Here is an 11,170-nt window from a genome sequence, read left to right on the forward strand (position 1 = left end):
TCCAAGTCAGGATACAGCCTCTCCTGGCTTCCCCATGATTTTTTTCCTGAAGTATGCCTTTTGGGGTAATGGCTTGGATATATAGAAAAAACTATCATGTCTTTTAGGGCACCTATTATTTCAGGTGACCTGTCTCCCCATGTGAAACTGCCTTACATGAGCGAGGGAGGGGGCACAGATGTGTTCCTTGAACAATGTTGAGTCTATGTGGCTAGATTTTATTCTCATTCATCTTTCTTTAAGTTTTGCATTTCTAAACTTGCATTTCTTTTCCCCATGTTCATATGTTTCACTTGACTCTTCTGAATCTCTTTTCCTCAACATCCAAATCAGTCATCATTATTCTAGTTCGTCGTGGTTTTTTTTTTTTTGGTTAACTACGCCTTTCAGTTTTGACTTGCCCAGTTCACCAGATGGACTTGTGCTCACGCTTTGCGTTATTCGATTCTCATAATAATCCTGTCTCTAGGTGGATGAGAGGGACAGAGAGAAAGGAAACCAGTTGAAAGATGATTCAGATGCTGCTGCTTCCAAAAGAAGAAGGATAAAAAAGGATCACATCGGGGATACTGCAGGTGAATATCCATTGATGGCTCCTTCACCTCTTCCCATGGGGATGTCTCAGTCCTATGATAACAGAGATAGGGGGGAGCGCAAGGGCGCTGTAGCCCAGCGTGCAACTTACATGGAGGAACCACTCCCAAGAGTGCATGCCAAAGAAACCCCAAGCAAGATCACACGTCGAGACAATGAACAGTATCTTCTTAAAACCATGAAATCTCTCTCTCTCTCTCTCTCTCTCTCTTTTCTTTTTCCTTTTTTATCTTTGTTTTAGAAAGAGAACGGAAAGTATACAATAATACCATGTGCTTTGGATAGAGCAGCATAGGAAAAATCTGGTGGTTAGAATTCTAACCACCCGGTCAATCAGAACTGGCCACTGGCCGGTTCCGATTTTGGTGAACTAGCGGGGTATTTTAAAAATAATTCCAAAAAATGTAAAATCCCAAAAAATAAGGGATTTTGTTTGTAATGTATTTTTTTAATGTTCTTCATCATTTTGGCAAAGATTGAAAATTGTTTTGGCCATTAATACTTCTTTTTATATTTTCCCATCTCATTGAAAAATTTCAAAAATACCCCTGGGCACAAATCAATTATTTAAAATCCATTTCTTTTCATTAATTTTCAACTCCATTTGGATGTGCTTTGATTAATCATGCTTTATATATACTTGTCATATTTTATTAGATTTGTTTTGTATGTTTTTTATTTTTTAACACTTTTTTGATTGCCCGGGACTTGTGCGGTTAGGCTGGTTGAACCGGGCGGTTTACCAATTAGGCCGGCTAAACCACTTCTGTCCCCATGTCCGATTAACCATTTCGGTTCAATTTTTCCTGCCTTGGGATAGACCATAATCCATTGGGTTCATCTCTCTGCAACTAACTGATGGTTGTGATGTAGAGTGGGACTCACCCAAACAGGACATGGTCTTGATGGCAGATCCTGCCCTTTATCAGTATCCACCGTTTCATTGGACAATGATTAACCCAATGCACTATGGAATTCCGTGGTCCATTTGGTTATACTATACCTATTGAAACTGAAAGTCATGGTTATCCATGGTCTTGTTGGTCACACATGGATATATATATTTATTTCCCCTCTCCCTCCCTTGGGAAACAAAAAGATAAAAAAATGAGGGAAAAGACGGGAAAAACTTGAAGCAATATTTTCATTTTCTATTGTACTTTTTCTATCTGAAGAAATTCTTGCATTTAACACTTTGGCCACTTTTGAAGTTATTTATCAACAAAAAAGATCATGAGGTACTTCAGACGTAAGAAGCATTCCTGACTTTTATTTCTTTGGATTTTATGCTCTGGGACAATTTACTTTTGGTACAAGGAGGACACAATCATTTTTAACCATTGGATATGAAATCAAATAGATTGAAGTGTGTCACAACATTTGAGAATATTTGTTTTGGACTTTATACCCAATCAATGATACATCCCTAACCACCAGATTTTACATCTAACGGTCAATAATATGTCAAAAAGTAAAATGATCTCATTGTATGCATTTCTTAATTGTTTTTATTGAGGCCGAGCAATTCCAGATTCATGTTTTTATTGCATTGATGAAATTTTGGGTTAATATGCGAAACTTTTACGGTCCTGATTCAGAATGCACGAAAGAGATTGGGACGATGAGAAAAGACAAAGAGTTGACACAAAGCGCAAGCATCGGAAGTAAGTCTGAAACTGAGGCAAATGAGAAGCTCATCCAGGTTTTCCATCATGCGTTCCTGAAACCCAAAATTTTGAGGAGAACAAGGTGATATGCCAGTTTTTTGGTATCAAATGACACTGAAACCTTCAGCACCTGGAGTTGCCAATTGCGACCATCTTCCTTCAAAGCGATTTCTGCCAAGTGGTTGCTATGTTGCTTTGGACTGAATACTGTTCATGGGTTTACTAAAATATTGAATGGGGTTTCTGCGCAGACCATATGCAGTTCAAGCGATGGATTTGCATTTGCATTTGATTCTGTAAGCTAAATGGGGTTTTGTTTGCCAGAAGTATGAAAACATTTAGTATCCTTTGTTACTTAATTTATCGAGTTTTTGGTGTTTGTAGAATCTCTATTAACAAAATATGTACTTTGTGTGGAATGGGGGGAAGGGAGGGGGGGCCCATTGGAGCGCCAGTGTGCTTCAGTAGTGAATGGTCCTGTATTTGTATTACTTTTTCAAGAGAAGCATTCTCAGCATTATGAATCATTAGCAGAAGGAAGAGCTATGAAAAAGCTTCCAGGGGAAATACCACTTGTAGAAAAAATTATGGCTTCTATTTGGGGCAATGATATTCCTCTCTCTCTCCCCCTCTCTCTTTGTTTGGAGGATTTGCTAGTTGCCCTGCAACTGGTTAAGTGGAGGGGCGTTTTTGTTCTTTGCAATTGTTTTTCTATGTTGATATGGTATCATCTTTGGTTTCAATATTTTTTGTGGGACGGCATCACCACACTGCCATAGCTCTCACTGTGTGAATCTCTCACTTTCATGGCGGAATCAAGGATTCCGGCCTTCTTTTTGTTTTTTTTTTGTGTGTTTTTAAACAAACGAGAGTCTCTTTCTCTACCGCCCAAGTGGCTACAGCTCTCTTTGCTATAGAGCTGGAAACGTGTATTCAGCTGCCAACAGCATTTACGTAATTGATTTACCTTAAAAATCCATTTCTGCCATTTGCTTTAATTGTGTTCTCTTTATGAGATACCCCATAAAGCAAGTCTCAAACCCAGATCCCATCAAAACCGACTTAACTACGCATCGAACCGATTTTAAGAGAAACAAAGGAAAATTAGTTAAAAATATCAACTGACATTGTCTAAAATCCAATCACTTAAATGTATCAAGCAAATTTATTGAATTTGACTTTGATATAAAGACTTGCCCTGGTACCAAATCAAAAGTCCTAGGACCCAAGCATTAACTTGAAGAAAAAGTTTATATATAGCTGAGCCCACCTCAAATTTTCACTGGAAATATTAGAGCTCACATCAAAATTTTCATTGGAAAGGATGTTTTGATATCCAAATATCTTCAAATTAATCATCTCCGCATCGCATGCAACTTGTAATGTATTTTTTGACCGTCAATTTTCAAGTTTTCATGAATTTATTCGATCTATATTATTTTTTAAGCTTTAAATTTTATAATTAAAGAAGAAAATATATTTTAAAGCAATAAAAAAAATTTCCAATATTGAAATCATATTTCTCGATACTGTTTGAAGGTGTGCTTTACTTTAATTGTTTAGAGCTTCAGCCTATACAAATCACACCAAGTTAATACTCAACGAGAAAGATTTGGAATATTTTTGAAAGACAAAATAGGTCTGGTTGTTACTAGGGCACTTTTGTCATTTACTCTTATAATGCAAATAATGGTTTTGTCATTTACTCATACAACGAAAAATAATGGTTGTCAATTTTCATTTGTTTGTGACTTGGAAATGAGATCAACGTGGCATTATGATCTTATTTGCTCTTACATTATTATCCATGCCTTCTTGGTTAAAACTTACCATTATTCTTATAGTTTGCGCAACCTTAAACAATTAAATTTAAATTAAGTTGCACCTTCAAATTTTATCATAAGATGTAATTTAAGTATAAAAAATTCTTAGGATGGCATGAAAATCTATCTTTATTTTAAAGTGTTCTTGTTTGTTTATTTCTAACACCCGATTATCCCAACAAACAATCACAAGTTTACAGCCCATCCCTTCCAAATGAAACAACCCAAAAACATTTTGTCTCATCCATTCACATTAAATAACCCAAAAATATTACTGTATTCCAATCACAATACTTTTTTTTTAGAAAAACAATATTTCATGCCTCGTCCATTCATATTAAATAACCCAAAAATATTACTGTATTCCAATCACATTAATTTTAAAAAAATTCCCGCCTCGTTCTAGTTAACTATGTGGCCGGCAGGCCGCCCCTTTTAGCTAGCCCTCTCCACGATGTAATCCACTTTCCTTCCATAACTCTCAACTAGCCAAATTCCGGCGATAATAGCCTAATTCGAACTGAATTCCGGCCTGTCGAATGAAATCCCGAAAAATTCTTCTAGAGATATCAAGTGAATTCCAGGTTACTTTTGGTCAAATTCTCGGCAAAATCAACAGAATTTGAACTAAGTTCCGGCTAATTTCCAGCAAGAATGACGACAATCCGATAATACTTGCCACAATAATAACGGAATATCTGATCAAATTCTGGCCAAAATTCCAGCACCTAATTTCAGCTGAATACCTGTTGGAATCCAGAAAATGCAGCAGAAATTCCGGCAGGCCATCGCCGCACTGCGTGAACAAACACATGCCGGAATCACAAAGCTCTCAAATTCACGATGTGGCTTGGACATCCTCATCCTCCACTCAACCTGGCCAAACGACCTCCTCGTCCCTGAAAGCCCCATACAAGACCTCCTCAAAACCCTAACCCTAAATCCTTCTAGCGCTCGCCCCTTCTGCCTGGCCTTTGCGCGCCGCTTCTCTCGCGCTTCATCATGGCGGGTGGCGCTCAAGTGCCTCATGCTCTTGCATCGCCTCATACGTCACCCCTCCGCATACATGTTCTCGGATGAATTCTCATGGTGCAAGTCTAATGGCCTGCTCAGCCTCCACCCTTGCACTTTCAGAGACCTCTCTGCTTCTTCTCCTGTAGCCTCTAACCATTTTACTAGCTTCATTCGAGCCTATGCCAAACTACTAGATCACGTCCTCGAGTTCTCTGGCCAAACTGTTGAAAATTCAAAGATCATTTCCAGCCGAAATGATCATAGTTCAGTAAACCTTTCCGGCCAAAAGGATCAAAATCCAGCCGAATTTTCTGGCCAAAATGACCAAAATCCGTCTCAGAACTTCTCTGACCAAAATGATCTGAAATTTACATTTCAGAATAACCAAAATGATCAGAGCACGGCATATTCTACCAGCCAAAATGAACAAAGACCCACCACCGAGATTGTGGAGATCCTTCCGCGACTCCAAGCCCTGTTGGACATGGCCATGGACTGCGAGCCCAGCAGCACAACGTCTGGCAGCTTCCTCGTTCGAGCAGCCATGAAGCTCATTGTACGTGACACGTTCCAATGGTACAGCATTGTTCGTCGTGATTTAGCTGCCATTCTGGACGAGCTTTGCAGTATGCGGTACACCCTCTGCGTGGCGACACTCAAAGCTTACCGCAATGTGGCGGAGCAAAGTGAGCGCTTAACCGCTTTCTACAACATGTATCAGACATTGGGACTTTGTGGTTCATATGAGTACCCGACTGTAGAGCAGATACCAGCTGTTCAGGTACGTGCTCTCGAATCTTTCCTCGATGGGATGTGGGAAATAACAGAGGACTCTTCATCTCTGTCGTCCTCTCCATTGCGTACCCCATCATCTTTACCATCTGGCTCATCAGACGACCCTAATGGCATCAAGTTCGAGAAATCCTTAGTGACAGTGGTGAGCACCGAGTGGGAAGAGTTTGTAACTGATGAGAAAACGCCATTATTGAAGGAAAAGGAGGCAATTTTGGCAATTGAAACGGAAAAACCATTTATTGATTTTGAGGAGGAGCACTGGGAGGTTTTACTTGAGTCTGCTGTGAGCCAAACTCCACTGTCAAGATTTAATGATGCTGTTTCTCCATTAGGGGTTGATAGCTATGGTTCAGTGGCAGGATTGGATCACCCTGTTTGCCCCTTCTATGACTACAGAAATGGGTTCAATCAAATGTATGGATATCGGTACAGTGGTGGTGAGTGTGAGCTGCCCGGACACGGACACGGATACGTCTCACCACAAGTATGCAGATACAGAGACACAGGATACCCGAGCATGGAAAGAGTGGGTGAGGAGAGGAAGGGGTGCTACAATAACCCTTTCTATGGTCAGCCTGATCATAGTTTTTGATGAGCGGGATGGCACGATCCCGGCATGGTTGCCGTATTGTCCATTACGACAGTACATCTCATTCCTGTGCTTAATGTACTCAATATTTTTTTATCATTAAGAGTGGTAAAATAGATTTTTCTATAAAAAAAACTAGTGACATTTTATTAGTAATTAAAAAATAATTAATACTATATGTGGGTGATGTTAGTGAAATTGATAAATATTTTTATAAAAAAACTAATAACATTTTATTAGTGGTTAGAAAACAATTAATGTTATCTGTGGGTGATGTTAGTGGTATTTTATTAATAGTTAGAAAACAATTAATGCTATATGTGGGTGTCACACTTTATGTGGATAATGTCATATTTCACTATAGTTAAGTTAAATTTTTAAAGTGTGTTTTTTAAATTTTATTTTTTGTAATTATTTATAAGAATGAAAAGAGTATATGTTTAAAAATTGATAGCCTAACATGGTTTTTTAAGATTATCTCATTATATTATAATACAACAGTTGCACGAAATTACTCCCCATATATGTGTGTGTATACCCATGCGTGCAATGAGACCATTTACTTTTTGATATATGAAATTCATAATCATTATTGACCATTAGATTTAAAATCGGATGATTGAGGATGTGTCATTATTTGAACAAAATTTTCAAATAAAAGTTCTCGATTGTTGTAATGTACTCTTATCTATTATATTTCACATCTGATGAATAAAAATAATTGTGATCTCCTTATACAGAAAATAAAATACTATACAATGCCATATATAAAAAGGGTGAAGTTTGTATAAGGTGTCAACCTTGTACTATTGAAGTAACATATACCTCAAAACTTTGCCCAACATGCAATTTTGATGCCACAAAGCCTTTGTGATGATATGAAAATCTATTGTTATCCTCAATTATAAAAATTTAAAATTTGATGATCAAGCCTATCTATACACCCGGGAAAATTTTGATAATGGATGATCCATTAAAAGATTGAGTATTTTTAAAATTAGAAACCCTTTTATTTCATGTCTATGAATCTCAAGGTCGAGATAATCGATTAGATTCGAGGATTTTCAATCATAAAACAAGTTAGTTTTTAGGTGCACTTTAACTGTGTAGTATAAAGTTAAAAACTTTTTTAATATAAAAAGCAACATAAAAGGAAGGGAAAAAAGCATACAAGACAATCCAACGGAGCACGCTCTAGGGTACTCCAAAGTGCGATTAGAGAGATTAACAGCGTACAGGAACCAACAGGACCATTTTCCTCTTCTATCGACCCTGAAGGGGCCCACCGGGAAATGCAGTCCCTCTCTCTCTATATGCATATGTCCTGTGAAATCTCTCTGTCTAACTCTATACTTCCCTTTGACAAATCTCTCTTTTAGTCTTTGGCCGTGTCCGTGTCCGTGTCCGACGGGGTTTCAATTCGGAGGTTGATCATCTTGCGACTTGTAGCAGGTTCTCTTTTTTTTTTTCTTCTTTTTTTTTTTTTTTTTTTTCTGTTTGTCTGGTTTCTATTTTTTATTTTTTTTTTCCTTTTCCTTTGGGGTTGGTTCATTATCTTAATAAAAAACGCATGTTACTCGGAAAAAAAAAAAAAAAATCTCGCGCTCAACGCTGAAGGGAATTCCGTCCCCATCAAGCGTCCCTCTCTCATTCTCTCTGTTTTTCACCATGAAATCTCTCTCTCACACACACACAGAGTGTTCTGGATAAAATATAAAAATTAACCCACATCCAAAGTCAAACATCTACCAGAAAAAAAAACTAGGGACAACCGTCCCATTCAACAAGCCATAGCCGCCCTTCTTTTCTCTCTCCTCCAACCCAAGCTCATAAAGCACACAGCAATCTCCTCACACAAGAATATGCAACCGGAAGATGTTCCCCCTCTTCCTCTTCCTATTCCTCTTCTCTCTCCTCCACCCAACATCAGCCCAGCGCCAATTCTCCTCTTTCTCTCTCCAAAATTCTCCATGGCGCCCTGTCCAAAACCTGACCCTCGTCTCCCCTAACCTCACCTTTGCAGCAGGCTTCCTACCATATCAATCGTCTTATATCTTTGCCATATGGTTCCGCCACACCCCAGGCCCAACAGTCACCTGGTCTCTCCCCCGTCTTAGCCGATCCTCCTCGCTTTCTCTCTCTAGCTCCGGCCTCTTATACCTCAATGATTCTTCGGGCCCAAACCTCTGGCCTTCAGCCCCTAGGACCTCAAATTCAACTCAACTTCTCTTGCGAGAAGATGGGAGCTTGGTTTATGGCAATTGGACAAGTTTCGACTACCCCACTGATACCCTCCTACCCAACCAACACTGCAACCCAAACAGAACACAGTTAACGAGCCGTCGAGCCCCATACTCGTACGAGCCAGGAATGTATAGCCTCGAAGCTTGCGGAAAGCTCGTGCTTAACTCATCAGATTCGTATTGGTCCACTGATAGCGCAATAGCGAACCTCACCACTGATGGAGTCCTCATGAAACAGAATGGGGGCACGTTTGTTTTATCAGACATGGGATCACCAAACAGACTAAGGAGACTCACGCTTGACCCAGATGGAAACCTGCGGGTGCACAGCCTGGACCCCCGCTTGAACGGGTGGGTTGTGGCATGGCAGGCCGTGCAAGAGGCATGTAGCATCATCGGCACATGTGGGCTCGGATCAGTGTGCACCAAGCTCAAGCCAGGTCCAAGCCCACCGGCCTGCATATGCCCACCTGGGTTCGAGCCCGGAGGCCAAGGCTGCACTCGAAGGCTTCCTCTCGGAACCTCGGCTCGAACCACGTTTCTTAGACTTGATCATGTGAATTTCACTGGAGGCTCAGATCGAGCATATACAGGGGCTAATAACTCAATTGGGTGTGAGAATACGTGCCAAACTGATACTCGATGCCTCGCTTTCATTTATAGGTTTGATGGCAGCCGATACTGTGTCCATGTCCTTGACCGATTGGTTTGGGGTGTTTGGTCCCAAGGACTCCCGACTGTTACCTTTCTGAAAGTCTCAGTGCAAGAGACTGAACAATCGAACTTTACAGGACTGACGAACTCGCTCGACTTGGTTTGCCCACAGACAATACGCTTGGCCTTACCACCCGGAAAAAATCGAGCCATGGCCAGAGAGATAGCTATAACTAGCACCCTCTTTGCCCTAGAGCTCTTAGCTGGGGCAGCAGCCTTTTGGGCTTTCTTGCGTAAGTTTTCAGAGTATAGGAACATGGCTCGAACACTTGGGCTCGATCTGGTGCACGCTGGCGGGCCAAAGAGGTTCACATATGCTGAGCTTAGGGCCGCGACCCGCGACTTCTCTGATGCGGTGGGTCAAGGTGGGTTCGGTGTTGTCTACAAAGGCCAATTACCTGACCAACGAATAGTTGCAGTGAAAAGGCTCAAGGATGTTTTGAGGGGGGAGTCTGATTTTTGGGCAGAGATAACGATTATAGCGAGGATGCACCATCTCAACCTTGTGAGAATTTGGGGGTTTTGTGTGGAGAAAGACGAGAGGCTTTTGGTTTATGAGTATGTGCCCAATGGCTCATTGGATAAGTACCTCTTTCTTAAGAATCGTGGAGACGATGATGAGAAGACGGAGAGACCGCAGTTAGATTGGGATATGAGGTACCGCATTGCACTTGGGGTGGCGCGGGCGATTGCATACTTACATGAGGAGTGCCTTGAGTGGGTCCTCCATTGTGATATCAAGCCCGAGAACATCCTCCTAGAGGACGACTTTTGCCCCAAGGTATGCCATCTCTCTCCATCTCTTCAGTTTCTTTGGGTTCCCTCTTGGATCTTGCCTCTTTTTGGAATCACTCACTCTTTTTCGAATCACTAAATATGAGGCCTGCTGGAAAAGATAATCCAGTTTTTTAGATGCATGGTCTCTGTAAAACAAAGGTTGGTACACTTTCATCTGTATCAAGTCACAAGACGATTGAAATAACACCACTTAAATCACCTTTTTTCTCCCACAAAAGTATCTCACATTGGGCTGATCGATCTCTTTTCTCCTACAAGGTATCTGACTTTGGGCTGGCAAAGAAAGCCACGAAGAAGGACATAGTGAGCATGTCAGCCATAAGGGGGACAAAAGGATACCTAGCACCAGAGTGGGTGAGGTCTGGAACCATCACGCCCAAGGCTGATGTGTATAGCTTCGGGATGGTGTTGCTCGAGATTGTGAGCGGGGTTCGCAACTTTGAGTTCACAAGGTCATCCCTTGAGAGCTCTGAATGGTATTTCCCTAAGTGGGTATATGACAAGGCCTACATAGAGAGGAGAATTGAAGATGTACTGGACCAACGACTGATAAAATTTTATGACCCCAACTTACATTTTGCCTTTGTGGACCGCATGGTGAAAACAGCTATGTGGTGCCTGCAAGAGAAGCAGGAGATGAGGCCATCCATGGGAAAAGTTGCCAAGATGCTTGAAGGGAAGGTGGAGATCTTGGAACCTCCAAAACCTCTTATTTTCTATGAAGATGAAACCGATGCATCTAGTGAACTTTGAAAGTGTTTCACTCCTCAACCTATGAACGCGACCACCATGCTCTCTACCTGATAATTTTGTATTTGTCTCACTATTGGCTGATTCTATCCAAACATCAAGAGATGCAAGCTTATTCAGCAAACAATTAGCTAACATCTATATTCTTTTGTTTGAGGAAGTGTTAACTTTGCTAGCTATATT

The 11,170-nt window shown here is 40.7% G+C and overlaps 3 protein-coding genes across 13 annotated transcripts in view; all 3 read left to right on the forward strand.

The window, feature by feature from the left end:
* THO2 overlaps positions 1-3,004 on the forward strand; it is an 87,082-nt gene extending 84,078 nt beyond the window's left edge. For all 11 annotated transcript variants that reach the window (XM_088864596.1, XM_088864597.1, XM_020662350.2 and 8 more), the window contains 2 exons: positions 470-756; positions 2,193-3,004. In XM_088864596.1, coding sequence (XP_088720722.1) covers positions 470-756; positions 2,193-2,262 — 357 coding nt within the window. In that variant the 3' untranslated portion in view covers positions 2,263-3,004. The remainder of the gene's footprint in view (positions 1-469; positions 757-2,192) is intronic.
* Positions 3,005-4,461: 1,457 nt separating this feature from the next.
* On the forward strand, positions 4,462-6,640 carry LOC105420035 (putative clathrin assembly protein At2g25430). The gene has a single exon (XM_011622125.3). The coding sequence runs from the start codon at positions 4,848-4,850 to the stop codon at positions 6,483-6,485; it is 1,638 nt and encodes a 545-aa protein (XP_011620427.1). The 5' UTR covers positions 4,462-4,847; the 3' UTR covers positions 6,486-6,640.
* A 2,163-nt stretch (positions 6,641-8,803) lies between these two features.
* Positions 8,804-11,111, forward strand: LOC18421717 (G-type lectin S-receptor-like serine/threonine-protein kinase At1g34300). The gene is made up of 2 exons (XM_006826523.4): positions 8,804-10,220; positions 10,496-11,111. The coding sequence occupies exons 1-2, from the start codon at positions 8,853-8,855 to the stop codon at positions 10,988-10,990; spliced, it is 1,863 nt and encodes a 620-aa protein (XP_006826586.2). The 5' UTR covers positions 8,804-8,852; the 3' UTR covers positions 10,991-11,111.
* Positions 11,112-11,170: the final 59 nt, after the last annotated feature.

This window comes from Amborella trichopoda, chromosome 4 (genome assembly GCF_054954075.1).
Source record: "Amborella trichopoda isolate Santa Cruz 75 chromosome 4, AtrichopodaSantaCruz75HAP2 v2.0, whole genome shotgun sequence".
Classification (NCBI taxonomy): domain Eukaryota; kingdom Viridiplantae; phylum Streptophyta; class Magnoliopsida; order Amborellales; family Amborellaceae; genus Amborella; species Amborella trichopoda.